Raw genomic sequence first — 27,538 nt, forward strand, 5'->3', positions numbered from 1 at the left:
AACTTGGGCATAACACACGGTCTGCAGGCCAGAGGCCTAGCATAGCGATTGTAATCGGGTTGAATAATTCTGAGTCAGTGAGGATATTCTTCGGCCTTTGCTCATCACTCCATGCCCAAGATAGAATTCATATGTAGCTCATTGAGATTGTGATTATGTAATCTATACAAAAGGCTTGGCGTCCGTAAGTGGAAATTACTAGTGTATCATGCCCAATGAATGGAGACCCTACAAGACTGCAAATTTCTAGGAATACTTTCCTTGAAACTAGCACGATCATGTGCACAGTTAAATATAATGCACACTGTTAGAAACACTGGCACCGTCGACCACATTCATAGCTGTCTCAACGGATGAAATCACTGAACTACTAGCGCCGCTTCCAAGACCAACAATGGACTCCACCGGAGCAGGGGGTATGTTAACCAAGTTTCCAACAAAATAGACAAACACTGATTGAAGCCCAGTCTCAACTTCAATATCTCTATCTGAACATGGGGAATATGCTGCTCAGATAAGTGCGAAAGATCTCATCCTGCATCTCAACCCGGCTTCTTCTGGGTTCCAGGATGTAGAGATTGTCAAAGTCAAAGAAAGCTCGTCAAAATTCTTGAAATTCTCACGAGCGAGCTCCACCGTATCACCAGATACATATGCCGCTAGAGGCGAGATTGCACCAGGGCGACGTGTGCTCCATGCCAGTGATACACGCGTTCTGGTATGGCAATTGCTCCCGCTGCAATTACATGCTGAAATCGAGAGTATCGAGCCTGGTGCCTTGAACATTGATTTCGGTAGCGATGAAAATGAGGTCATAGTTTTCCATGCATGGAATACAAGGTTAACTGTGTATGCTCTGGACACTGGCCGCAGCCAGGTGATTAAATCTCCGAAATTTGCTCATCCCAACGGCTTCGGGTACCGACCTAAGACGGGGCAGTTTGCAATTTTATTAAAACCAGACGCAGTGGACTTATTGACTATTCATGGATTCAGAACATATGAGCTAATAAACCGTGCGGTGCTACCGACAGTAGACGCTCAAGGCTTGAAATGGAGCCCCGACGGGAGATGGGTAGCCGTCTGGGATGCTGCCAGTGCGGGCACCAAAGTTCTTGTATTCACTGCCGACGGACAGCTCTTCAGGACTTATACCGGGCCACCGGGATTCGATGATTCTTTTGACCTTGGGGTCCGAGGTATAGAATGGAGTCCGGTTGCAAAGGAGAGTGGCGCCTCGGAATATCTAGCCATCAGTAAGGTCGATGGAACTGTTGATATCTTACGATGCAAAACAGTACGTATATTTCTATGCTAAATTGGTGCTCTTTTATATATTGGGCCAGTTAGATAACTGATAAATGCAGTTCTCATGTTCGACAACATTATCCCATGTCTTCCAAATCGATGACAATTCGCCCAGTATATGGCGTGAGCGCTACGCAACTGCAGATGGTAACCTTGAATATGCCGAGTCGTCCAGTTCTTCTGCCTTTAGTATAACTGCGGAAACATCCGGCCCACCGCGGGGCGTATCAATCATGGCATTCAGTTGCAACGGAAAGCTCCTAGCCACTATAGACCAAACACGGCCAAACATTGTTTGGATATGGAACTTGGAGTCCACTGCCGTACTTGTGTCGGCCTTGGTTCACGAACATCCAGTCAGGCAGGCTGCATGGCATCCCTCGAAAATACAGCTACTTGTCATCACTGCTAACAATGCCCTTGCTGCTGTTCGATCGTGGACCCCTGATGGCCAGCCGTCAATCATTCACATCCCTACTTCGCGAAGCGACAGCGGACGATACGATGTGAGGTGGCTATCATCCAATCAAGGGGATGACTCGAAGTTCTGGTTCGGAACGACTGAAGACTATACCCTTGGTCGTATCGAGAGTGAAGGTGGAAATTCACAGTTCAAAGTACTAAATACTATCAAGGGTAAAGCTTCTACTGGAAGCCACAGTGCAGGCATGAGCCGATAACTGAAGAAACATTTATGATTTATGCAATTCCAAGCGAGCCTGGTCTTAGTAACCTCCAATAAATCGGAACCTCATTCATATATCCATGACATTATATCTCATCTCGGTGTAGTCATTGATACTATATATTGATGCCTGAGGCATTAATATAGATAACGTTGACCAATAAAAGGCCTCTTCTTCCACCACCGCTAACCGAGCAAACAAGGGCTTAGGGTTTGTACCCACGTGACGCCAAAGGTCTCCCCACTCGAATTTCGCACTTGGGCTTCTCACTTCCGGCCGTTGATTGTCGCGCTCTCATCCGTCGTCGAACAACCAGATCAGACAGTCAAGATGGTGAGTTGATGCCGCACGTAGAGACGAACAGCAGGATGTCCAGGTTATACTAATATTTTATTCATAGGCTCCCGCACGCAAGAAGTGGTCCAAGGGCAAGGGTATGCAAATCACCGTCTCCCATCCATCCTCCCAGCGAACGAACCTTTTCCCGATCAAGATGTCAAGCGATTTTTTTGTGGGCAGAGGGGTTGTTTGGACATGAATCGACGATATTGAAAGCCGGCTTGTGGAACAATAATAACTGACGTGGTTTTTTCTCTGCAAACAGTCAAGGACAAGGCCCAGCACGCCGTTGTCCTCGAGAAGCAGGTCGCTGAGCGTCTCAACAAGGACGTCCAGTCCTACCGTCTCATCACCGTCGCCACCCTTGTCGATCGTCTTAAGATCAACGGCTCCCTCGCCCGTAAGGCTCTTGAGGACCTCGAGGAGAAGGGCCAGATCAAGAAGGTTGTCGGCCACTCCAAGTTGAACATCTACAGTACGTCTTCGCCGTGAACCGCTGGATATCGACTTTTTGGCGCATATACTAACAGATGAATTAGCCCGTGCCGTTACCGCTGAGTAAACGTTTCCTCACTAGTCTTTTCTCGCGGTCCTCTCATATTTTACGAATGATATCTCAAAATTCGGAAGCTTGGCTGGGCGAATGATGTATAGTGGTTCAATGAATCAATCAATTTCGGAGTGAAATCCTGTTTTCCGTTACTGGACGTATCACGTAAATTCCTTGATAAAATCGACAAAGGAACGACCCTCGCAAACAACCGCAACCATCTACAGTTTAAGAAACGCATGCGGGGAACGACAAGTAGGAAAGCCGACAGATAAGAAGAGCAGAGTACCCTACGTAGCACACGCGATGACCGACAGATAAAAAACACGCCCAGATATATACATACAAACCTATCAATCAAACTCCCTCAAATTTCCCCTAATTGCCCTTCTTCAAACTGCTCCTCTTAGGTCTCTGCTGCTTAGCCGACTGACAAAGCTCCCTCTGCTCCTCCGGCACCTCCAACCCAACAACCTTCCCAACCTCAAAATACTTCTTATGATTCCGGAAGAAATTCTCCCAGTGCTGCACCTGCTTCTGCACACTTGTCCGGGCAAGCCGCCGATCCTGCTCCCGCCGGATCTTCTTCTCCCCACTACTCAGCGTCTTCAGCTCCGCCTCCTCATCAACCGGCATGAACATCTCCTCAACCCCCCGCAGATCATGCGTTTGGTCCTCCTGGAAACAGCCCGTGACGAACGCGCGCGTGGCATCCTTCCCCGTGAAGAAATTGTAGTGTCCGCCCGCTCCGTACACGAGCGGGTTCGCGGAGACGTCGAACACGGAGCCATTGATGGCGAGGTAGATGGGGAGGGTCGAGTCGGACCCGTTGTAGAGGGCGAGTTGCTCGGGCGTGAGGCTCAGAGGTCCTTGCTGTTTGTGTGATTCATTAGCTAATCTGGCCCATCTCACCAACAAAAGCTCCCAGGAACTGATTCGAATGTAGTAATGGGAAGCAAGTGATGCCAAAACATACCAAGTACCGGACCAACACCGGCCATCTAGTGAACCACGGCCTGTAGCCCCATAGCACGGACTCCGTCGACGTCATGTAGTAAGATAAGCCGCATGATGCGACGATCAGTGTGACCACCACACGGATAATATCAAGGACACTGAGGCCATTTTTCTCATTGCGAGATTTGCTCTTTTGGGTGGTCGGTTTGGATGTAGATGGTTCGTTGGCGCCGGCGCCGGCGGGGACCTGTCGCTGGCGGAGGGAGGACATGGTCGCTTTTTCACTTTTTTCGTAGTGTAGAGCTTACTTTGGTTTAGGTTAAGGTGTCATGGAAGTTGCGGTTAGGTTGGGTTTGGGGAGTTTATGAGTGAGGAGTGTAGTCCTGTCGAGGAAAGGGTAATTTCCGTTGATTCTCCGCTTCTGTTTCGGGTGGTGAGATGACAACGTGACACTTGTTCTGTATGCTATATTAATCTATCGGGTTTTGGAAAATAATTTCGGTGGACGATTCGGCTTCTGATGATCATTTTGAACTGGAGGTTCATGTGGTAATAAAAGATCTACCGCGATTCCATGTTGGTGAAGCTACAGATTTACGAGTTGAAGATGACGTAGTGTCTCAAAGATGATTTGATTCATTTCATAATATTTTCAAGCACTATATCTGAAGCATGTCCTAAGTCAAGAGTCCAGGAACAAACATCCCAGCAAAACTCTTTCACGGCAACACTGACCAGCAGTGTACCAGCAGTTCGTAACACCAAGCTCTTTAACCCAGTCATCCCACCCTCATACGTATTCATTCAACGAAAAAAGAACCTAGAAATACTAAATGCATGTCAGTCACAGTCCTAAACATGCACATGAATATAAAAATATCAAGCTGTATGACAGAATCTCTCAGACATCCAAGGAAGTATTGCGCACAGAGCACGTCTAGATTGGGTTCTAGCGACGGCTAGCGTGGAAACTGCGAATGTGGGAAAAATTTTCATCATCGAGAAGGGGGGGGGATCGGATTGATGTGTGATGTTGGGTATAACAAAACTGCTTGGACTTACCATTGTATTTAGTGAATCTGAAGTTGTTTGTTGGGGTTTCATGTTAGTATGTTGCTTTCAAGCTTCATTATGCTTGAGTGAGTGACCTCTTGGTCAACCCATGAGTGTATGGTTGAGTTGAAGAAAGAGAAGAAAAAAAAAAATGGAGAGAAGCTCGTTTTATCCTTCAGGAAAAAAGAAAAAATTCGCGCTAGTGCCAAGCGTGGGCCCGCTTCTTGCTGCCTTGGTGCCTTAACTACGTTGTTATTTGCGTCCATTAAGGGTGAGCGCCAGTAAAGGGGAGGCGAAAACTAATCTGTCTCTTGCAGTACAGCGGACTCATAATATCATGTTTTATCTAGTAAGAGCTATTATTCACGAGGCAATTACTCGCACAGTGAAGTCTCTCCCAGTATTACAAGTCAGGCAAGAGTGAGGAAGCTTCGACACAGAAAATGGTATTGTGTGTAAGATACGCTTCTCAAAGTGCTACAGTAGGCAAATAGTGGACTACTACTCCGTAGATGTTCCAACGCCATAGAAGCAACACTTTTGATATCAGTTATTCGAACCTGGCTCGCCATGCTCTGTCACCTGCCCCTGCGCCTGGCCCTGTTCGGACCCTTCCTGATCCTGTTCCCAGCTGCGAGAAAAGACATCATTGAGGGCCTCCTGGAAAGTACGGCAATTCATATCAATCAAACCCTTCTTCTCCTTCGCCTCAGGATTGCGTATGACAGACACGAGACAAAGATATCTAGCAAGAGTCAGCGAGCTTCTCCTACCAGGTAAAAAGCAACATCGAGACATACTTGTTCATTTCCATCAAATGGATCATGGTCTCGTCGTGCAGAACCACATGGCTCTCTGCCTCTTGATTTTGCTCGCCTTTTGGCTTGCGGTCGGGGTGGTCCCATGAGTAAAGTTCTGAGATGTCCACAATCACATCGATATAGTCCGAGCACATCTCATAGCAGGACATATCCACTGGGCGAGTATCTGAAGCAATGTAGATCTTGCTGAGAACATCAAACAAATAGGTCTTCTCAAATCCACAATTGTTACCGAGGGTGTTGATTAGGTTCTCCAGAGTCGATAGGTTTGGGATCAGCTTCTGGATAACCTTGCTGAATGCCTCAAAGACAGAGTAATCATAGATAGACGTGAGGTAATAGTGGACAGGGGCATTCTCATACCCAGCATCGCTAAGCTCATCCGAAATGAGCTGTACGATATCCTGGAATGTATCGGTACGGTACTCTTCCGAGAGTCCATCAACCTTGTGAATGAAGACTTCGATGTTGATGTTAGGGTAATACTGCTGGACAGTCAGGATGGTGCGGTTTAGGCGCGCGACCGAGTCCAGGTAATCATCCTGTGCATCAATGACCCAGACGAGCGCACCAAGGCTTCCGAAAATGTCTTCGAGATCGAAAGATGGCTCCAGATACTCGAGCTGACCAGGAAAATCCCAAACCTGGAAGTCCATGAACGAGCTTTGGACATATTGTAAGCGTGGATGCACTTATCAAGTAAGAAGGATGTACTCACTGGATGGAATCCTTTTGGATGCGAGTCGTTGACTCCAAAAAGAGCGTTTCGTTAGGAGGCATCTTGTGGAAAACGACACTAGCGATCGAGGATTTCCCGCTCCTATTCATGGTCAATAAAACCTCGATCATGCCCGAAAAGAGCTAACTTTACCGGCGGAGGCCCATCAATAACAGACGGGGTTTGGCATCTTGAGGCTTGCCGGTGGAAACCTGCCCCGGCTTCGCCTGCGCCGTATGTCCTGCCGGCTGAATAATTTGTTAGCAACCCAAAGCTCACTCATAGTAGTCCTCTAGATTTCTCATATCTTGTGCAGGCATTTTCAAGGCTAGTCCACGTAGCCACAGTTGAGTGGACTGGGGCACTGCAAGCTAGAAGTCACTGAAAACCCTGCTGAAAAGTGGTACTTGGGACGTAAGAAGCAATAACACAGCTTCGCCCCTGCAGACAATAGCACAAGGCAGAACCATACAACAGGTCCAGGAGATGATACATAAAAAAAGATTCCACGGAACAAGGAATAGCAAAGAAATTGCAATCTCTTACCTCCATATAGTCAACTATTTGTTGTCAAACACTAATCAAGTAACCAGATAAAGGAAGAGCTTTCTTGGCGAGTCAGTTAGCACGGACCGACGCAGGGTGATAGAACAGGAGAGGTTTGATCTGGAAGGCAACAACATACGAATCGAATGGGGACTTACAGTGCTGTTGTTTCAAGATTCGTAGTGAATTAACCAGCCACCACCAGGGACGCACCACACTTTAATCCCTAGCAACAAAGAAAAGCATGCAAATTTCACAGGCTACTGTGCAGATTTGGTATTCAGAGAGCTGGTCAGGGGAAAGAAAAGAAACATTTATTTCAAGACAGGTTACTTGGGTGGGTTGCGTGTGTGGAATGGCAGGACCAGAGCTAGAGAACTGCTGTTCAGTAGATCTTAAAACTCATGGTTAACAGTAGAATAGTCGAGTCAAGGAAGATAGAGTCGCGGGAACAACGCGCAAATGCTCGAGCTTCGAGCATACACAGGCAGTTGGAGATATAACTACTACCAGTATATGTATGGGTTTGATTGGCAGGGCAAAGGGAATGCGGAAACTCCTGCCGATGTGGGGTGCTTTTAGACTGGCCGGAAGCTCCTGAACAAATGCCGCAGACTGGCAGCACACTAGGTAAACTGTAGAGCTAACTTCCTATCCAGGAGAGATTATCTATGTGAGTCAACGGCGAAAGCTCCGGAAGTTGGAGGTTGGGGAAGATGCTCGCAGTGCGTTTCTCGCGATAAGACCGACTGTCCGAGTCTTGGCACGATTGGTCAATGGATCCTTCCGCCTTTGTGCCTGGCCGATGTCGTACTTGTTCACGGCCCGCCTTTCGATAGTTGTTTTCTAGTTGAATCGTACTCATAGATAAGTCCTGTATATTGGTGGAGCTCTTGGACCTAGGTTGTCTACCATATGCATTAATCCCATTATCTTCAACTAAAGCAAGTGGAGTAGCACCGTTAGAATGCCAGTGAGAAGGATGATCGCCGACAGCCATTTAGTGGAGTTCAATATATATACTAGTGCGTAATAGCATATCACTGAAATGAGTTATATATCAGTAGAATCCTCAACATAAACACTGGATCATACAGTAGAGATCTGTCTAGAGATGACGATTTCCCTGGCAAGTCCTTAAAATCAAACCAGAACCGAAAGGAGAACATGATTGCTTGAATATTGAACAATGAGCGGGGTAAGGTTGTTTATCATCTACTTTGGATCACAGGCAAGGCGTAGTAAGAGCTCTATCAAGCTAAGCACCTCGATTGACGCACTTTAATCCTATCTACAGCGCAACGTCTAGGGTTCCTCTTCATCACTTGATAGACCAGCTGATCTGCACGTGGATTAAGAACTGCCGCTGCCAACAGGTGACTCCGGCATCTCCGCTGATTGGGCCGTGGTTACCGCCCACCGCCTTCTGGCGTCATCAACGGACAATCCGCCGAGTCACCGACTTTCGTCCTACCCTGAGTAGCAATCGGCTTGATTCAAGGTCGTTCTTTGCGCACTTATACCAGTTCCCGATGACCTCTTTAAATCCCCGCGAACCCTACTCCCAGGAGGAGCTCGAGAAGCTCTATCCGAGAGACCTGAAGCTCCAATTGGTCCAGGTGGTACGTACCAAACGAGATAACCGGGTTAGAGTTCAATTGAACTTGTACTAACCCTTCTATAGTTCCTTCGCCATGGTGAGGTGGTTCGGCGGTGATCCAATGGCTAAAGTACTTGATCAATTGACTGACTGGCTTCAGGTGAACGCACGCCGGTGTCTTCTCGGTTTCAAAATGTATGAAGCTAACCACATACCTCCAACTGATAATGTGACATGACTACTAAATCCATGAAGGCAGGCCTAGCTGAATGTAAATATCCTCAATCACACCCAGTTGCTTCTATACTTTCGCAGACTGACCGATTATTTTACCCTCGAAGACTGGCCGTACTGCAATGTTGCACGTCGGATGATCCAAATGGCCGCTAGTAACCAGGACCTCTCACAGTGGAAGGGCTTTGAATGGCGGAAAAAGACGGAAGCATTCGGCGATAGAGATGAGTCGGTGGTTGCAGTGGGCGCAACAGGTGATATCGAAGGTATTTGGTAAGTTGCCATGGGATATACGGGACAGTTGGTGAGAGCGAGGTTACTGACGAGTAACCCGCAACAATAGCCAACACGGCGAATTGACAGACAGGGGACGGGAAACAACCTTTGCCCTCGGCCAGCGCCTGAGACATCTTTATGTTGACCAGCTTGGGTTCATGCCCAAGATCAAGTCTGACACTGAAGACATGTACCTCCGAGCCACACCCATCCCGCGAGCCCTTGAGTCCCTCCAGCAGGCTTTCTGGGGCATGTACCCGGCCAGTGCTCGTACCCAAGACTTTCCTCCGCCAGTGATTGTTGCACGCTCCGTGTCGGAAGAGACTCTATTTCCTAATGAAGGCAACTGCCGTCGGTTCAGACAACTCGCTAGGCTCTTTGCCGATAGGGCAGCGTTACGGTGTACGTGGGGTAGAGGAACATAAAGGATATCATAAGCTGATTAGCATATCTGCCTAGGGAACGAAACCGAACAGATGAATTACATCAACAGCATCCTATCCAAATGGATGCCAGAGAAGTCTCCTAAAGTTGCCGTCGACTCCCACCCCCGTCTCTCCGGAATCAATGACACCATCAATGCAACCGACGCCCACGGGCCCGCAACACGTCTTCCTTCAGAGTTCTACGACAAAAAACTCAGACAGTACATGGAGCAAATCGCCGTTGACGAATGGTTCGCCGGTTACAATGAGAGCACCGAATACCGAAAGCTCGGAATCGGAGCTCTACTAGGCGATGTGGTCGACCGCATGGTCAGCACAGCTGTTGACGGCGGCTGGCGCAGCGAAACCTCGGCATCTGGGTCCTCGACTGACAATGGCAAAGCGATCAAGTTCGCCATGAGCGGATGCCACGATACCACTCTGGCAGCCATCCTGGGTAGTGTGGGCGCCTCCCCCGGCAGGTGGCCACCTTTCACTTCCTCCATTGCTATCGAGCTCTTCTCAAAGGCGGACCGTAAATCAGGCAGTGAAGATGCAGGCGTCGTGCTCGAAGAATTCTCAAACCCTGCCATCGCCCAGAAGAAGAGCGGAGGTCTTTTCTCCTTCATGAAGGGCTCCTCGAACTCGAACAACTCAACCCCGCCCCCTCCGTCTGAAACAGCTCGTGCTCCCCTCGCATCCTTCCCCGGCTCCGCAAGACAATCCCTGCAGAAACATTATGTCCGTATCCGTTATAACGACGTTCCAGTCCGTATCCCTGGTTGCGCTGCCAAGCCGCAGAATCATCTTGCCGGAGACGACACCTTCTGCACATTAGACGCATTCAAGGAGATCGTTGATAAATTCACGCCCAAGAATTGGCGGGAGGAGTGCACAGAGAACATTGGAGCGGGTCTTTATGGTAAGGATGACAGGGAGAAAGCAGTTTCTGGGTTCTAGGGGGCGACAGAAGTATATATACATAACAATGTGTACTGTGATTGTATTTACTCCAGCCATATAATCTTTTGGAATGAGAAACAGGAATATGCAGAATTACACACGTCGTAATACTATCAGAGACTAGGATATAGAGGCTTTATTTGGTTTGTATTATGTCTCAGCTGAATAATAATAAAGTATTTACCCGAACAGGACGCGAAACTTGTCCATTGGCCAAAACTTTTACCTCCATATACTATTTATGTACCTCCTGAAAGCACGCCAGATATATATATGATACAGGGTATGTAACGATAAGTGTATCTTGCTTTATGTCTTAACTCGAACGCTTCATAGTCCTACTGGGACTGCGGCTGTTGCGCTTTGCACGCGTCTCAGCTTCTTCATCACTGCCACTGGTGCTCCAGCCGCTTTCACTTTCACTGGCACTCCAGGCCGAGTGACGCTTAACCGGAGACTTCTTGTCGAGGTCCATTTCTTCGGCAGGGACAGCAGGTGTAGGTTCCACATCGGCCAGGCTAGCACCAGCCTTCGACTTCTTGTCGTGCTTGGCCTTTCTTCTCATCTTCTCCTGCATTTTGGCAGCCTCCTGTTTCTCCTTCTGCTGGCGCTGCTTCTCGGAGTCCTCTTCCGAAGCCCGCTCCAGGATGTCGTAGAGCTTCTCCACTGCCGGCGCGTACGCCTGCGCGACGGGCATATCGCCAACACGGATGCGCATGTAGTCGAAGGCGGCGACTATGGGGACCTTAACCTGCGGCTTTTCCTCTACCTTGATGGTGCTGAAGAAAGATGGAACGTACCCATTGGAGGTTGGCGCTTGGGAAGCCTCTTCCGGTTCGTTGTCTGGGATGTCCGGTTGTTCGGGCTGGACGACTGTCTCTTGGCGTTTGGTGGGCCCTTGGTTCTTTTCTACGTGCGCGATCTTCTGGTACCGTTGGCTGAAGTGGGTGAGGAGGATGGCGCGAGCTTCCATTCTGCGGCCAACTTCTAGGGCTTCGGATGTCGTAGAGTGTTTCTTGGCGATCGCGGATACTCCCATGTCATCCTGGAAGGTGGCTTCATGGATAAGGACGGTGGAGCCGTGTCCGATTGCGGCGAAGCTGGGGGAAGGTCGGCAGTCGCCCGAGAAGGAGAGCTTGAAGCCGTTCGGGAAGACAAGTGAGACTGCCATAGCGCCACGGCAATGAGACACCTTTGTGGTTAAGAGATCGGCAAGACCTGTGGCTTCGCGGAGAAGTGGTGTGAGCGGAGATGACTCGTCATCAAAGCTGAGCTCTGTACTCCGGGGACTAAAAGTTTCAACTTCCTGGCCAGGGAATGAGCCGTTCGCGCGGCAGTGTCGGTACACAAACTTGGTCCGGAGTGCCCTGTTCTTAATCACAGGATAGGCGGACAAGGGAATTAATTTCCCAAAGCCAAAGTTTTCAGCGCTTGCGTACTCTTCTAGCCACCAGATCATGTTTTCTTCAGAGACAAGGAACAATCGCTTTTCCTTGAGTATCTTGGACATGTCGGTCTCAAGAGCGCTTGTTTGCGAATCTCCATTCGGATAATTTTCCTGGAACCACGCCTTGATTACAGAAGCAGTACCGAGATGGTGGTCTGCATGCAAATGGCTAATCCAGATCATTCGCAAGTTCTGTAGAACCTCCCGCAACTTTTCGGGCTCGAAAACGCGCTTCAGCTGACCAAGCGTGTTCTCACCGCAGTCAAGCAGATAGTAACCGTAACCAGGAACATGAACAAGGGTGCTGGAAACATTGCGGTATTTGGAAGGAGAAGAAGAACCTGTACCCAGGGTGATGATCTCCGCGTCGGCTCCTGGAAGATCTTTACGGAACTGCCGCAGCTTTTCCTCAAACTCTTCCTTTTTGACTCGCTTATCGATTGTACTCATACGCTTCTGGACTGCCACAGGCATCCGTTGTACTGCCTCAATCGCATTAAACCGTGGGACAACCTCAGAACGGTTGATGTCAAAATTGGGTTCCATGTCAATGATAAGGCCAGGTTCAATTGCTTCAAATGGCGAACTCTGCACATTTTTCACCGTAACCTCCGAACCATGAGTACGTGTTCCTGGTTGCGGAAGGCTCACATTGTCATGGACTGGCACTGGGTAGTTGTCGCTCCTCAACTGTGCCATACGAACAGATGACCCGGCAATGCTGCCCATAGCCAAGTAGTTTGGACAATAATCCGAGCTAGACACAGTGTGCTTGCAATGGGGCATACTGGCGACAAACTCACGTAGCCGAGGATGATCTCCGACTCCGGGGCCTAGTAGCCAGATAAATGCTTCAAGATTCGTAGTGACAGAAGGTGACTTCCATTCCGGCCTACTGATGAGACTCTCCACGTACTCTGAGCTAGGTAAGTCGATAATGGCTAAACCTTTTCCAAGTCGTGGGGGGCCCAGAACCATCTCAGGTGTGATAGTTTGCCCATCCTCGGATTCCACGCTTTCGCCCTTCGTCAGACGTCCGAAGTCCTTGCCTTTACGGACCTTCAACTCCTCCGCTTTCTTGGGATCAAACTTGCCTCTGATATCGTGATTCCGCACGATATAAGAAACTGCCTCATCACACCAGGTGGTGGGAGGAATTTTTTCAACGGCTGCGCCTGGCCAAGGCTGGCGTACAAAAACCTTGATGTCAGGTAGCGGTTCATTGCTTCCCGGAGCAGGGCCCGTGTATTGCTCAAGCGCCCTGGTCTCTGGATTGCGAACAAACATGACCGCGGGCATCTTAACCTCAGCCAAAGGGGTCTCAACCAAAGCATCCAGTTTCCATGTCGAATTAAACATGTCCGTTATAACCGACTGCCTGATGATTTGGTCGCGAGTGCGCGGGTCAATCGCCTCCTGAGTAGTGACTTCTTCTCTGAATTCATCAAGGCTCCTCTTTCTCGGGCTCTGTGGGGCAACATGGGGGACATCCTTCGGCTGCAGAGATGTGAGAGGACGAATAGGCATAGCCCATACCTTGATGTTATCGTCAGACCAAGTGGGTTGTTCAAAAGGATCTTCTGCCTCTGCAGACCCTCTTTTGGCCATACCCTCACAATCGTATTCCCGTGTGAAGACCGGCATGCCCTTCCTGAAGACAAATCTCCGAGCAGTGGCTAAGGTATGTGCCAGGTTCTTACCACCATGGATTGTCAAGGTCCCCCGCTGTGCAACGGCCTCTCCATCCTTAACGGCGTAGGGCACACCGTGCTCCAATTTCTTCGCAGGAGACTGTTTGGCAGACTTTCCAGACTTTTGTTGGCGCGCCTCCTTCTCACGGGCCATAGCCTCCTGAGCAGTATTCGCACTGGCAACACCGTCAGCCAGCGTAAGAATCACGCCAATCAAGCCACCATTGTTGCCCCATTCCATGCGACCCGTGAGGAAAACATCGGTGAGGTAAGCGATCTTAACACCCCGTTCCGTACATGCCCGCTGAGTTCCTTCGGAGATCTGACCAAAGAAATACCGCTTCTCTGGGAACTGAAGCAGGACAGTCGTGCCAGGAGTATCGGCTGTGGGGGTCGTGACGACCTGATAAAAGAACTTCATGGGCTTCTGTCCCACAGGCGGGGTCGGCAAGAAATCGAAACCTGAGAGCTTGTGAGTGGTCGAGTTGTATAGCAAGTAGTTGCTCGATCCACGTCGCGTAATTAGCCTCGGAGCCCGGAGAATAAATGTATCCCGTTCGAGTGGATATGGCTCGGTTTTCAGTGTGGGTAAGGGTTTCGTGGGAGAAACAGTTTTCGACGTGTGTGGTTTGGTTCGGGGCTTCGATCTAGCAAAACTGGCAGAAGTAGGACTTTTTGGTATCGGACTCTTTGGCTTAGTGGACGTCGGTTTAGATGCAGTTTTGGGAATATGCCAAAATGTTCGAGAAAACGAAGCTCTGAAAGGAACTGGAGAGCGGGCTATTATAGATGGGGCAACGTTTCCGCGAAAGGCTTTGAATAGTAGCCCGCGGGCGGGAGGAAGGGGAGCCAACTTGGCTATGGGAGAAAGAATTACTTAGGAAGGGATGCAAAGAACAGTCATCTCAAAGGATGAGCGATACGACGAGGTGGTGAAGTTGGTGGATTGTAGCACATGAAAAACGCGACTTGGGGTGAAGTTGGGAGTCTGTAGTTCAGAGCCTCTCTTCTCTAGTGGCGAAACACCAGTTTGCAGCACCGCACATGACTAGGTAATACTTCAACAATATGGAATTTTCAAGAGAGATGATTATTCGTAGATTTCGAATTTTCGTGATGTATTCACAGTAACTAAACTTGGTTCCTAGTAGCCAGTCCAGAAGGTATCCAATTCCGTAAAAAAAAAAGAGAAATAAACAACGAACACCAAAGGCCTGTAATCCTGATCCCACCTTGAACGATTTCGACAAATTGACTCCATCAAACCCAGTAATGAAAGGGAAAAAAAAAAAAAAAAAAAAGAAAATCCAAAATAGAAAAGAAAGAGGATAGAGTGAAACTAGTGGAGTTGTAAGTCAAGACAATATATATAGTCACAGGATCATGAACAAAGGAAAAGGTATTTGTGTGTCTACAAGGACGCAGGTTCAGGAAGCTGAACCGCCTAAAAGGAAGAACATGACAAGATCAAACTTTACAAATTCTTAAGTTATTCTGAAGTTGCTTAGGTGCGACATGGGGAATCATGAGAGATGAGAGGTGACCATGGAAACACGCTGGAAAGCTGCATCCATGCTGTGACAGAGGTAAGAGAAACGGGCCTCTGCATCTTGTGACTCAGTCTCAACCACCAATTCAAATGCATGCGCAGATTTCTCTAATTCAACACCGTTGAAGGAGTTGTTAAGCGACTCTTGTTGAGAGGTAGCGGGAGAGTCGGCGAAGAGAGCAAAGGCTGGGTCCGATTCGTCAAACTCAACATCTGGGTTTTCAACGCCAAAGCTGGCCTCCTTCGGCTCCTCAGACATGGGCATGCGCTCGAGAACGGGTATTTCGTTCTTGGTGTCTGTAATCTCAGGAAGGTAGGTTCCAGCACTGGAAGACTTTCCGGACAAAATTTTGGTATCGATGATAGAGGGCTCGGGGACTTCCAAAACAGCAAACACTGATGGGTTGTAGTTCATATCAATGCCGGAGTTCCAGCCAGCGTTGTTCATGCCCATAGCAGCTACGTCGAGTCCTTGATTAGGGACAACAACCATACCAACTTGAGCATTCTGTTGCATAGCGAATTCCTGGGGTCCATGTCCGTGGTTTGTATCCTTGGGTACATTGGCCTGCATAGTTGGCTGCTGCTGCTGGGGTTGGGGCTGAGATTGCAGTTGCTGCGGCTGTTGTTGCTGAGGTGGCTGCGGTTGAGCCGAGGTAGGGACCCCGTTCATGGGCATCTCATCTAGAAACTGGGAAAAATTGGGGGAGGATAGAAGCATGCGTGCAAGATCGGTGAGGCGAGCATTCTCCTCATACAGGGCACGGTTCTGGAGACGCAACTCATGAGCTTCATTGGTTCTCGCAGCAACCTCGCTCTCAAGTTGACCGATGTATTCTGTGACGAATTAGTTTACCAAATCATAAACAAGCATTCAAAAACAACATCAATGCATACCCTTTCTGCGGGACCGGAAAGCACGAGCGGAGACCTTGTTACGAAGCTGACGGCGTTCCTTGCTGCTAAGTTTCTTGCCTTCTTCACTAGCAAGCAATCTTTCATCTTCGTCCATATCTTGTTCATCCTTCTTGGCCTTGGCCATCTGAGGTAAGCCAGAGGGGCTGGGAGAATCGGACGGCGAGCTCGAGGTGCTGGATTGTCTCATTTGCTGCAAAAGACGAGTGATTCGCTCCTCCACGATCGGGTTCGTGTTGCGAGGGGGCTGGACCTGAGGGTTTCCATTGTGCTGCATCTGCTCTTCCATGCGTCGCTGTTGCTGCAATTGCTGTTGCTGGCGCATCATTTCATGATGCTTTTGTTGTTGAGCCGCCTTGGCCATCGCAGCCTGCTGCTGATGCATTCCGGGGTACATGCGACCGACCTGCGTAGATGGACCAGCGGGGACCACCTCCTGGCCACCGATGGCACTGGGGTCGACGAATTGGCTCTTGTTGGGATTTGGCGAGAAGAAATAACCGGGGACCGCACCCATGTTATCGGACTCCAGGTCCATCTCTGAGGGGTTACGGCTCGGGATTGTGTTGAAGTCGAGAGAAGCGTCCTCACGCTTCAGATGAGTACCAGTAAACATGTCGGCGTTCATCATATAACCAGGGCTGGCACCACCATACCCCATTCCATTCATTTGGTTAAAAGTCATTGCTTGAGCCAGAGCACCTGGAGGAAGACCTGTCTGCTGCTTATGCTCGTCATACTGGTGGCTCGGGCCTTGGAAAGCGATCGGCGATTGGCCCGTTGCGGCGAAATTGGCGCTTCTAAGATCACCAGCGTTGAACTCTGTAGGAGGGATGGATGGTTGAGCCAGGGCCGCCTTGGGCCTGGCTGGCTCTGATGTGGTATAGGTGAGCTGATCGAGGTTGAGGAAAGTATCGATATCCTGATCGTACGTCGACGGGGCGACAACCGGATGTTCCGCTAATGTGGCCATGATGTGTGTGATATATGTGCCCCGGGTAGAATTGAGGGGACAGTGTTCTTTTAAAGTCGGATGGAAAGTGGGCGTTGGTGGATTTACAAGACTCGATCGGCCCGGACGATAGCGAGAGACGAGGTGGAGGTCGTGTACGAGCCCAATAAGGGAGATTAAGAAGCGAGGTGAAAAACGAAAACAGGCTAAGCACAAGAAGACGAACGATCACCCACGGTACGCAGTGGGGATGAGAGAAAAAGCGATGGTGTGTTGTGGTGGGAGAGAAGATCGACGATGGATGTGAAGAGGAAATGGAAATGGAATAGATGTGTAGGTTAAGAGAGAGTTGGCAACAATAGGGGAGGGAAGGGAAGGAAGAGAGGAGAATGGAGTTCGCGCCTGGGCAAGAGTGGAAGGGAGGCGCCAGGGGAATCGACTGAGTGGGACGTTTCTCCACGCCAGGAATAGAAATCAGGTTCACCCGGCTTGCGCGTCCTCCGCTGACTCAGCCAACCTCTCCACTTAATTATCAACTGTGATTAGTCCGTAGGAGGTCCGACTAGGGTTTTGGGTGTCCTGTACCCTACTTGGGAATCCACTCGTTCCCTGACTGGCCGCGTCCTTCCTCACCAACTTAAGTGGACATACAGACGACGGGGATCTTCGATAAGATCTAATGTTTGTTTACTGCTTCTATGGAGTACAGACGTTTAGGCTATTTTGAATTATTCTGATTAACTTTGTCTGTCTTGTTTGGGAAAATTCAATGCAATCGAGGTGAACAACCATATTCAAAGTCAGTAACAACTTATGGGGAGTAGCGCAGTAGCTGCACATACCTGAGTTAGCCCGTTGCCTAGTCACGGGTATTATCCCAGTTAGCGAGGCAAGTAATTAAATCATGCGAGAGGAGGAAGGTAGAGCGTAGCACACATCTCTTTCCATTTCCAAGCAGGGCGGTTGACCGTCCCCCTTGTTAGGTAAGGTAATTCAATCGCCTCCAATGAGACTAGTTTGTTTTTATGCATTTTTGATTTTTTATTCTATGTTTTTATTTATTTATTTTTTTCCCCCTTCCCCTACCTCTTTTTTACTCCTCTCTTTTCTGTGACACTTTTCCGTTTCAGGTGTATTTCTAGTCCCGGCAAGTGGAAGTCGTACAATTTGTTCCATTGCCGACCCTCTAAAATCGTCCATTTAGGGTATCTTCTCTCCGTTGTGACGCCTGTGGCGCTCACATAGACCAATTAAAGTGTACTTGGTCAACAGCCATTTCATCAGAAACAAATTCAACAGCTTGACTTCTCCCTTCTTTGAAAAACGACCATGTGTGGTGTTCCAGCATCCACATGTTCACATGGCTGTGGTGGAAAAGTGTACCTCCGTTCCTTGGAATGTGACTTGGTGGTGACTTGACGTCAAACTACAGTTTCCATAGGAATGGTGACCACATACCAGCGTTTCAAAACCGCAAACGATTCAGATAACCAAACAGTGCGAGCCTAAGTTGATAGCGTACGACAACCACCAACTAGTAACTACGGACCTTTCTAGATGCCTCTTCGTCCACAATCAGCGGGGATTCTAGAAGAGCAATGGTTCAATCATGGTCGATTCTCGACCTCCTGGGAGCGAACCCGCTTGATCCTCACTTTTCAATCTTTGGTCGCTGGTGGAAATTTTTCAGTGGGTTTTGGTGGATCATCCATCACCGAAAGCAAAAGCTTGGCATAGAACTAAGGACTTTCCCGTTCAACGGCATAGCCACTTATGCAAACGCCCCTACCCTTCTTCGACACGCTAACTGATTATCCCCTGGAGAATAAAATGGGGCATAATGCCTTCGCCGACCCCTTTCGGTTAGGATTTTCCACCAAAGGTGGGCGTCTCGCCCGTGTGGATGTGCTGCGCGACTGTCAGCCATTGGGCCGTTGAATTCCGGCCATCTTCCGGTCTGGTTTTTCTGCTCAGCTGGAGTCCATCTCCTTTTAGGTTGGGCCGAGCCATGCCGCTAAGTTAGCACTCCCACACTGCACCCCTGGCTGACCATGACCGGCGCCACCAGCGGGAAGTCCGATTTCGCTCCGCTGACTACATACCTCTCTACGGAGTATACGGAGTACCAAAAAGACCTCAGGAACCTGGAATGTCGTGGAATTGAGGTAAAATTGATGTTTCTCATCAGTATGAAGCACGGAAAATATGTCGTAAGCTCTGTAATCTACCCATGGCACGCTATTTTCCTTGTAACAATCTGAAACCGTGAAAGGAGAACTCCCCGGTCGAATTATCCTTATTTGGTATCATACATGCGATATCTCCGGCTTTTCAAAATCCTTTAACAGCCCGGCCCTACAACAAACAATGGCCTAGATTTTCCCAAACCGCGTAAGCAAAAGGCCGTATCCATAAGGCTGGACTCAATCGCCTCAAGCAAATACATGGATAGCGACTACAAAGGTACTACTCGTACAAAGCCACAGTTCTACAACTTGTCACAAAGGGGCGAAGAAAAAAAATAAAAAAAGGAGTGCGATACATACAACTGTCAAGCCATTGCACCAAAGCCTCGCCTCGCCTCCGGAGAATTGCCGCCGCATGGGTCGAAAATACCTCAAAAAAGTCTTTCTATAGTTTGTTTAGCCTCTAAGTTTCCTCCACAGGCAGTGCTTAGCAGTGTTATAGTTTGCCCCAAGAAGTTGGCTAGAAGGCCTCAGCACTCTGATTGAGAGGCTAAATATTTAACAGACAATGATGATCAACAGACTGGTTAACGCTAGCTAGTAACCGAGCACAACTATGGTTTAGTATTCATATTGAACTTCAGGTTACTGTTTACAGATAAGATAATCGACCTCCAGTGTTCAACCTATCCTGTTAGGGAAAGTGTTAGCCCTAGACGGGAATAATTTGTCTCGTGCACAAGTGCATAGAAAACTATATCTTCCACCACTAATAATCAATACTAAGAGCGATAGTTTTCAATAGAGCCAAAGGCCTTCCTGTCAATCCATTGGATACTGCAACATTAGCATAAACCCCCTGCAGCAAAAGGGAAAGTCGTGAGAGTTTCTCCGTAGACTATAGTACGATCCATTGTTTGAGGACATCCTGGACTATCGACTACTGCACCCAGAAGTCCAAATGTCCCCTCCAGTAGACACTCTCTTGTCCAACACGATACATAGCCCACGGTCTATTCCAGGTGTTTTCAAAACCAAGTATAGAAACAAATAGCCTGCTAGACTAGCCCGCCTCAGATGGTCGGACCCGCAATTGCTGGGCAATGTGATCCCGGAGTGTCCAACAACCTAGTTTTGGCACAAGTCTAGCTTCAACGTGTGTGGAAAGAGGCAGTCGGCCAATGGGTGACCTCGGCGCCGAAAAGCCTTGATTCTATAATAACACTAAAGTCTAGAAATGTCAGCGACGCGACAGCCACTGCGTTGTCGCAATCAGGGCATCAATGAGTTAATTGGAATATGGCGTGCGGACTAGAACCTCGACGTCGGAGCAGCGCCTAATGAATGGTGAACCTCTGGTTTGTTAGAGCGCTGTCTCTTTCTCCAGCGTGTCAGCTCGACTCTAGATCAAAGCGTCAACCTGAAAATTATCCACCACCTTGTGCACGGTGGATGTGGATAATGTCTGTTTTTTGTACGATCTACATTTTTGTATTTCAAATTTGTAAATTCGTACATAGTCTACCAAGTAGATCAAAGGTAGGTTTACCAAAAGAAAAGCACATAAACTGATAGTACTATATAAGAAACTCAAAAAATCCCGTGGTCCAATAGTTTGAAACGCGATATCTATATAGCCATCGGGTGAACATCGGGTGCACCGTCGGATATCCTTCTAGGCTTTAGGAGTCGTATGTCACATCACGATGGAAAACCACGGGGTCGAATAAGAATATTGCATCGTTGTTCCAGCATAAAACCCAAGAACGTGTCTTGCAACACTGCCAAAAATAAATACAATAAAAAGAAGAAACTAAGTGGTGGATGTAGCTCGTATACGCTGGCCACCATGTCGTAAGCTAATTCTAAAAGCAGCTGCTCGAGTGTGGCAGTGTAGTTCTCGGGAAGGCAGCACCATTTCTTAATTGCCACTACATACCATTCGAAGAACCTCAATTAAGCTGAAGAAAACTGACACCCGATGACAACTTGTGGGTTTTGTATCTTGATCGAAAACGGACAATTTGTGGTGATGCACTGCTGACATCTTATTGGTCATGGTCGGTTGATGTGGAGACTCATACGTCGATGGGACATCATTTCTACCAATATCTACTACACAATGATGGCAATTCAGTATGAGAGTTATTTATGATGTTGCAAGTACTTGAAAAGAAGATGTAATGGCAATGGTATGCCGTTTCCGGTGTTAATTATCTCATAGATACATTGTCAAGTTAACAAACAAATATTCATCCCAGGTACAGTACAGGTTACAACATCATATCATCAAACAACACAAGTAGTATGGCAACAAGTTATCATCCGATAACGACTTTTTTACTCCTCGGGTTGGTCATATTGAGTTCTTGAGCCACCCTTGCGGCCGGCCTCGCGGGCTCTAGGATCACCGGGTTCGAAGCTTCCGCTCGAGGCCTGACCACCCTTGGAAGCAATGTTTCTCTTGACGAATGCATCAATATCGATGAAAGTATTGGGATCGACGAGAGACCTACCTGCTTGTCAGGGTCCATGTTTGCAAAACCTCCAGAGTGGGAGCTTTGGCCACCCTTGCGGGCAATGTTTTCAACCTCTTCATGGGGGCGGTTGCTGAAGTTTCCGGGGTTTGTGTTTGAGGCCATTGTGAATTTGTGAATGAGATGAAATAAATATTCGTTATTAGTGTTGCTATGGTTTGCTTCGATATATCACTCCTCGATGCGGTTCAATTCTGCTATTCTTATACTTCTCGAGTCCCTACATAGAAACGATATGAGGTCATGGTATACCCGCTTGACGCCTGTCTGGCAAGGTATGATCAATTTGTGATGCAAGAGATAGTACTATATCTGGTTAGAGATGCAGGGTTACTGCTGGTTTTGGTAAACAATCTACCAACATCTTGGAGATCCGTCACTAGCCCCACGGTTTGCTATATTGTAAACATGGCTCGGGAAGCTATATCATCATGATAGCGTCGAAAGATGTAATGCTTAGGTATTATACAAGAACTCAACAAATCGACTGTTTGCTCGGCTGCTTTTTGAGTTCACGTAACTTACCGAATGGAAACTCAATTGTACCACCCCATTGATGCAATTGTTCTGCTACGTATGCATGAATATCTGAAGCGATAGTACACTCCCCGCAAGTCAATGGAAAGGCCAAATTGCTATGGCTTTATCGTCATTATCCTTTCTCGAGATCTAGAACATGCTGCTGATCTGTAGGTTGTTATACAGTCTACGTGACTGCTGTGTCATATCGGTCGAGTGGCGAGTCTAGAAGCGAGATTCGTTAACCCAATTGATTAGCCGCATCTTCGATCGTATATGACAGTGGATTTATCAACGTCATGCTAGACACTTCAAATCAGGTCGGTTAGACAAACACTAGCGATAGATTTACACGGAAGACATAATGCAGTGTTCGTCTAAGTTTGTCATGTTTACACACTAGCACGGGGCTCTTACTGGCGGCTCCTCTATGAATTTGTATAAAATGAGGACCGAGCTCTAGCCATGAATTTATTGCTTGACCGGTATAGGCAGCCGCTACATCGGCCTGAAAGCCTCGACATTCTTTGCTACTATTTCAATCATCCTTGTACTCTTACGGTAAGGTGGGATAACTTTTACTTATGAATAAGCTCGACTCAGATTTTTGTTTAATAATCTAGAGTTGATTCTAAGTTTGGAATTCGCGCTTCCTAGAGGTAACTTAAGGCTATGCAAGGATCTAATCTCTTCATTAGTTTGACGCATACAGGGCCGGGGCTTGTGCTCTTATAACCAACCAACGTCAGTTAGATGGTCGGCAGGACAGCATCGCTGCCCAGTGTCTGTATATTTTGAGGCCAGCAGTAATTTCTATAAACAAAGGTGCCGAATAGTAATGGAGAGCGAAGCCATACAGCCCGTTTCAGCGGGATATCCGATTAAAAAGCATTTAGAATTAGATACAATCACTTGTCCCCCCCTTCCTCGCTCTAACCGGCCTCATGGAACAACATAGGCAATGCGGACTATCTTGCTTGTGCTTTAGAGAGAAGCTGCATGTGAAAGAAGCTGTTCCAATTTTTGGGGAACAGCTCCAACCAGCTCCTCAACTTTTACACCGTCGCGAAAGAGCACGAAGGTTGGCATTGCTCTAATGCCAACTTCCTGGGAAACTTGTTCTTGTTGATCGACATCAACTTTATAAAACAAAACATTGTCGAAGCTCCCGGTGTTTGACAACTTCTCAAAAACAGGGGAGATCACTCTGCAAGGTCCACACCATGTTGCCCAGAAATCAATTACAACAGGTTTATCACCGTTGATAAGCTGTTGGAACTGTGCGTATCTACCATGTTATCACCATTAGCGCTGAACAATCTCGTCCGAAAGGGGAAAAAAATCTTTAACACTACTTACGACGTAATCTCTGAGACAGGCATCTTGGACAAGAGATTTTCTGAAGGATTCACGATAGGTGATTCCTATGTTATAAAATCGAAGAGTTTGGCAGGATGGAGAGATTAGGGACGAGAATAAAAGTTATCTGACCTGAGTGTCACTTTATATATTTTGTCCCGACAGCATCTGCTACACGGCGGTATGCGTAAAAGTACCCCGCAGGACCCCGCTTCAGCCGCGATTTCCCACAACCATCTCTCAGCTGAAAAAATCAATCTTCCAATAGACAGCAATAGAAAGGACGATCAGTTGGTACATGGTGGGTTGCCGGTCAGGCCTTCAGTTGGACTGAGGCTATTGAGCTCTCTTCATATTGGATAGAGGGCACGAAATTCTGCTGTCTTTTATCACAAGTGCTTATAAATTGTCATTCAACGTTATCCAAAGATGTTGGTTGCATAGAAAGACAGACAGCCTTTGATACAAAGTATCGTGTACGGGGACCAGCCTGAGGTCACTGTGTCTTTTAAGAACGCATGACATAGGCCATACAATCCCCATCGACTGATTGCTAATTCTTCCTGTAGCTGTATGATGGAAACCTATGCAGATTCACCGCGGAAGATTTAATGAACTACTAGTATCACTCATATATCGCGCTTCCAACTGAATCGATCTCCTATGGAACCAATTAGGACCATGACTCATAAATGAGTCATGGAATCCACATTGCCACATAAAAAGCGCATTGGTGACCTCGGCAAAGTGCTTCAACATCACATCTTTGCGAGCAATACGAGCCTGAGCCACCAGTTGATTCCTCAGGCCAATGAGGAGCGGCTATTCCCTTTCGGGACCCCGACGTTCCCTCTCCTGCTTTTCTTTGGGCTTGAACAGCTCTCAATGTGTGTGACCATCCAAGTGACTCAGTATCCCTTGTGGAGAATGAAGTTCTATGCATTATGTTTGCCTCAAAGAATGTACTCCCTATCTCAATGCTACCCCTTACTAGTCGGACCCTAATTTCCGACAGAGGCCTACTACTTTATATGAAATGTAGAGTAGCATGAGTAGTAATAAAGCTGTCCTTTTCATCAACGGTATCTTTACTCTATCCAAGTCTCCTTTGGACTTGACTACCACTTGTGTCCTTAATTGAATTACGCGACCTTTGATAGCTATCTGAATATGAAGTCGTCTATTCTCGCAACTTGCAAACAGACTCGGTTCCATCTGCTTGATGATAGGCCGACTCAGGAGGTACTCCGCTGCAAGATTTCTCTTTACTATCGTGGACTAATGGTGTTACGCCATAGATTGATGTAGAGGGCCTCACCATCGGCGTCTCTTCAACACGGAATACTTCGGAGGATCCCTCAAAGTCAAAGCTCAAAGGAAAGTCTAAGGGAAAGCCAGATGCGAGAGAACTTATCTCAGATGCTCATCTGCGGTTGAAGGCAGGTGTACACTATGGGCTGATAGGTCGCAATGGGACTGGAAAGTCGAGTAAGCATTGCTTCCGTATATATCATGCAATGGAGAAAAGCAATAAGACAAAGGCTGGAGACATGGTTATGCTAATATATATTATCTGTAGCGCTCCTACGAGCTATGGCAGACAAACTCGTCCCTGGCATTCCACATTCGACACGTATAGCTATCTTGCAACAGACAGAGACCGCGTCGGAAGACGACCTCAAGGACTTTGCCGCTGAGGAAGCAGAAAACAAAAACAAGACAGTCCTTCAATATGTTCTGAGCAGTGATCATTCCCGGAATGAATTGGTTCAGAAGATGAACTGTAAGCTCTAATGGATTCGCTGTACTTTTCACGTCAGATCTGATAAAACCATATTTAAGTCCTGTCCAAGAGTTTCGAGACGGAGGATCCCTTGGAACCGGTCGGCGCTATTCGCAAAGTCCGCCATGACAAGGCTGGAAAAGAGCTGTTCCTCGCTCAGAAGAATGCGAACTTGAAGAGTGGAGCCAGAGGCCTACAAGCGCGGAAGGACCTCAAAGCAGCTGAGAACAAGTTCCAAGCTTCACTAGAAATGTAAGTCGCTCCGGTCAAGAAATTTTGTACACTGTCTGATGTCTGTAGACTGAACCAGGAGAAAGAATCAATCGATGCCGATACTGTCAAAGAAGATACGCAGGTTGCGATGGATACTTTGCAAGACCTTCAGGCTCAGTTCGAGACTGTGAGTACGGAAGTAATTGGGAACACAATGACAGTCACTGAATTTGGCGCAACTAGATGAAATTGGTCGACATTGAGCAACAGGCACGTCAAATTTTGATTGGTTTAGGCTTCCAAGAGACCTCGTTCGATAAACCATTCCTAACATTATCCGGAGGCTGGCGTATGCGATGCATGCTGGCAAGTGTCCTTATCCAGAGCCCGGACTTCATGATCCTCGATGAACCGACAAACTTCTTGGATTTGCTCGGAGTAGTTTGGCTTGAGAACTATCTTCGACAGCTGAAGGACTCATCACAAACCACTATCATCTTGGTTTCCCACGATAGAGACTTCGTAAATGCTGTCTGCGAAGAGATTATTATTCTAAGGGACCAGAAGCTCACATACTTCAAGGGTAATTTGTCGGCCTACGAGAAAGATTTCGAAGAGCAGAAGTTGTACTGGGGTCGTATGAAGGAGGCCCAGGAGCGCCAGATTGCTCATATGGAAGCAACCATCCGTGAAACAACCAAGACGGGGAAGAAAACAAACGATGATAACAAATTGCGTATGGCTAAGTCGCGGCAAAAGAAACTGGATGACAGGATGGGCGTCCAAGTGAGTGCGACTGGAGGGCGGTTCAAACTGAATCGAGACCGAGTTGGATGGCATTCGAGTTCTCGAGAAGAGATCGAGGTTCCGACAGACGAAAAGGGTACTGCTATTGTCCTACCTGACGCCACAGAACTGCGGTATCCAGGTCCGCTTATTTCTGCGGAAGGGATTGTTTTTAAGTATAAGCCGAATGGAGCTCCAGTATTGGATGGAGTGGACCTTGTCATGCATATGGGGGATCGAGTTGGCCTCATGGGTCTCAATGGATGCGGAAAGTCCACATTAATCCGCCTCCTTGTCGGAAATGTGTTGCCAACTCAGGGAAAGATATCAACACATTCGAGACTGAAACTCGGTTACTATGCACAGCACTCAATAGAGGACCTGCAAGAACAGGGTCAATCTGACCCTAACTTAACCGCATTAAGCCTTATGACCAAAGAAACTGATGGGACAATGAGCGAAGGTCACCTGAGGGGTTTGTTATCAAGCTTGGGTCTCCAGGGCCGAATCGCCTCCGATGTGCCCGTGTCCCGACTATCAGGCGGTCAACTTGTGAGCACAAAAGACGTACAAAGACACATGATCAAACGGAAGCTAATCCAGCCCGGTAACAGGTCCGTTTAGCATTGGCGAAAGTCATTTGGAATTCTCCACATTTGCTCGTCTTGGACGAAATCACTACCCATTTGGATTTCCATACTGTTACGGCCCTCGCATCTGCGCTATCTTCTTTCAACGGGGCAATTCTTTTAGTATCGCATGATCGGTTCCTGGTCCGTTCGGTCATAGAAGGCAAACGTGACGAGGAACATCAACTGGACGATGACTTTGAGGGTCTTGACGAAGAGACGGACGAGACTCAGAGTCGGAGGCGAGCTGTGTACGTCCTGAAGGGTGGAAAGCTCAAGGAACAGAGCAAAGGCGTCGAGCAGTTTGAACAGAGCCTTGTGAAGCGGGTGCAGAAGATGCTTCCGGCGCAGGGATAATGATTTAACTTACTCTTCTGGGCGCCTTATTATATAGGAGAAAGAATTGTATTGTCGCATATATTCTCTATCATTCTTCATACTTGCAACAACGTAAAGTCCACTAGACTGCTCGTGGTAGTACTTCCCAACTCGGCTA

At 47.8% G+C, this 27,538-nt stretch overlaps 10 protein-coding genes across 10 annotated transcripts; 4 read left to right on the plus strand and 6 right to left on the minus strand.

Annotated features, from left to right (window-relative positions):
• Positions 1-273: 273 nt before the first annotated feature.
• On the plus strand, positions 274-1,988 carry BDV27DRAFT_170981 (WD40 repeat domain-containing protein; the record flags this gene model as incomplete). The annotated part of the gene is made up of 3 exons (XM_032075475.1): positions 274-416; positions 468-1,297; positions 1,368-1,988. Exons 1-3 carry the CDS (start codon positions 395-397, stop codon positions 1,986-1,988), a joined length of 1,473 nt encoding a protein of 490 aa, XP_031929387.1. The 5' UTR covers positions 274-394.
• A 307-nt stretch (positions 1,989-2,295) lies between these two features.
• BDV27DRAFT_125460 (40S ribosomal protein eS25) lies at positions 2,296-3,024 on the plus strand. The gene is made up of 4 exons (XM_032066330.1): positions 2,296-2,327; positions 2,395-2,428; positions 2,599-2,808; positions 2,873-3,024. The coding sequence occupies exons 1-4, from the start codon at positions 2,325-2,327 to the stop codon at positions 2,893-2,895; spliced, it is 270 nt and encodes an 89-aa protein (XP_031929388.1). The 5' UTR covers positions 2,296-2,324; the 3' UTR covers positions 2,896-3,024.
• Positions 3,025-4,324, minus strand: BDV27DRAFT_125461 (putative heme/steroid binding domain protein). Its single transcript, XM_032066331.1, has 2 exons — positions 3,860-4,324; positions 3,025-3,756 (listed from the first exon to the last, which is right to left on the minus strand). The coding sequence occupies exons 1-2, from the start codon at positions 4,109-4,111 to the stop codon at positions 3,262-3,264; spliced, it is 747 nt and encodes a 248-aa protein (XP_031929389.1). The 5' UTR covers positions 4,112-4,324; the 3' UTR covers positions 3,025-3,261.
• A 990-nt stretch (positions 4,325-5,314) lies between these two features.
• On the minus strand, positions 5,315-7,350 carry BDV27DRAFT_93457 (GTR/RAG family Ras-related GTP-binding protein). The gene is made up of 6 exons (XM_032077991.1): positions 7,137-7,350; positions 6,979-7,041; positions 6,586-6,680; positions 6,433-6,534; positions 5,694-6,377; positions 5,315-5,638 (listed from the first exon to the last, which is right to left on the minus strand). Exons 2-6 carry the CDS (start codon positions 6,982-6,984, stop codon positions 5,440-5,442), a joined length of 1,086 nt encoding a protein of 361 aa, XP_031929390.1. The 5' UTR covers positions 6,985-7,041; positions 7,137-7,350; the 3' UTR covers positions 5,315-5,439.
• A 1,117-nt stretch (positions 7,351-8,467) lies between these two features.
• BDV27DRAFT_125469 (putative acid phosphatase) lies at positions 8,468-10,574 on the plus strand. Its single transcript, XM_032066332.1, has 7 exons — positions 8,468-8,600; positions 8,663-8,675; positions 8,739-8,773; positions 8,834-8,849; positions 8,920-9,085; positions 9,156-9,490; positions 9,548-10,574. The coding sequence occupies exons 1-7, from the start codon at positions 8,511-8,513 to the stop codon at positions 10,471-10,473; spliced, it is 1,581 nt and encodes a 526-aa protein (XP_031929391.1). The 5' UTR covers positions 8,468-8,510; the 3' UTR covers positions 10,474-10,574.
• A 52-nt stretch (positions 10,575-10,626) lies between these two features.
• Positions 10,627-14,594, minus strand: BDV27DRAFT_125471 (ribonuclease Z). The gene has a single exon (XM_032066333.1). The coding sequence runs from the start codon at positions 14,033-14,035 to the stop codon at positions 10,793-10,795; it is 3,243 nt and encodes a 1,080-aa protein (XP_031929392.1). The 5' UTR covers positions 14,036-14,594; the 3' UTR covers positions 10,627-10,792.
• A 306-nt stretch (positions 14,595-14,900) lies between these two features.
• BDV27DRAFT_93486 (bZIP transcription factor) lies at positions 14,901-17,461 on the minus strand. The gene is made up of 2 exons (XM_032077992.1): positions 16,061-17,461; positions 14,901-16,000 (listed from the first exon to the last, which is right to left on the minus strand). Exons 1-2 carry the CDS (start codon positions 17,049-17,051, stop codon positions 15,138-15,140), a joined length of 1,854 nt encoding a protein of 617 aa, XP_031929393.1. The 5' UTR covers positions 17,052-17,461; the 3' UTR covers positions 14,901-15,137.
• Positions 17,462-21,147: 3,686 nt separating this feature from the next.
• Positions 21,148-21,919, minus strand: BDV27DRAFT_125475 (general stress protein). Its single transcript, XM_032066334.1, has 3 exons — positions 21,727-21,919; positions 21,484-21,673; positions 21,148-21,408 (listed from the first exon to the last, which is right to left on the minus strand). The coding sequence occupies exons 1-2, from the start codon at positions 21,856-21,858 to the stop codon at positions 21,557-21,559; spliced, it is 249 nt and encodes an 82-aa protein (XP_031929394.1). The 5' UTR covers positions 21,859-21,919; the 3' UTR covers positions 21,148-21,408; positions 21,484-21,556.
• A 1,062-nt stretch (positions 21,920-22,981) lies between these two features.
• Positions 22,982-24,230, minus strand: BDV27DRAFT_125476 (thioredoxin family protein). The gene is made up of 2 exons (XM_032066335.1): positions 23,632-24,230; positions 22,982-23,560 (listed from the first exon to the last, which is right to left on the minus strand). The coding sequence occupies exons 1-2, from the start codon at positions 23,652-23,654 to the stop codon at positions 23,257-23,259; spliced, it is 327 nt and encodes a 108-aa protein (XP_031929395.1). The 5' UTR covers positions 23,655-24,230; the 3' UTR covers positions 22,982-23,256.
• A 183-nt stretch (positions 24,231-24,413) lies between these two features.
• BDV27DRAFT_125480 (ABC-F family ATP-binding cassette domain-containing protein) lies at positions 24,414-27,456 on the plus strand. Its single transcript, XM_032066336.1, has 7 exons — positions 24,414-24,873; positions 24,930-25,119; positions 25,211-25,414; positions 25,474-25,666; positions 25,715-25,814; positions 25,871-26,965; positions 27,028-27,456. The coding sequence occupies exons 1-7, from the start codon at positions 24,802-24,804 to the stop codon at positions 27,397-27,399; spliced, it is 2,226 nt and encodes a 741-aa protein (XP_031929396.1). The 5' UTR covers positions 24,414-24,801; the 3' UTR covers positions 27,400-27,456.
• Positions 27,457-27,538: the final 82 nt, after the last annotated feature.

The sequence above is a fragment of the Aspergillus caelatus genome (genome assembly GCF_009193585.1).
Source record: "Aspergillus caelatus strain CBS 763.97 unplaced genomic scaffold BDV27scaffold_53, whole genome shotgun sequence".
Classification (NCBI taxonomy): domain Eukaryota; kingdom Fungi; phylum Ascomycota; class Eurotiomycetes; order Eurotiales; family Aspergillaceae; genus Aspergillus; species Aspergillus caelatus.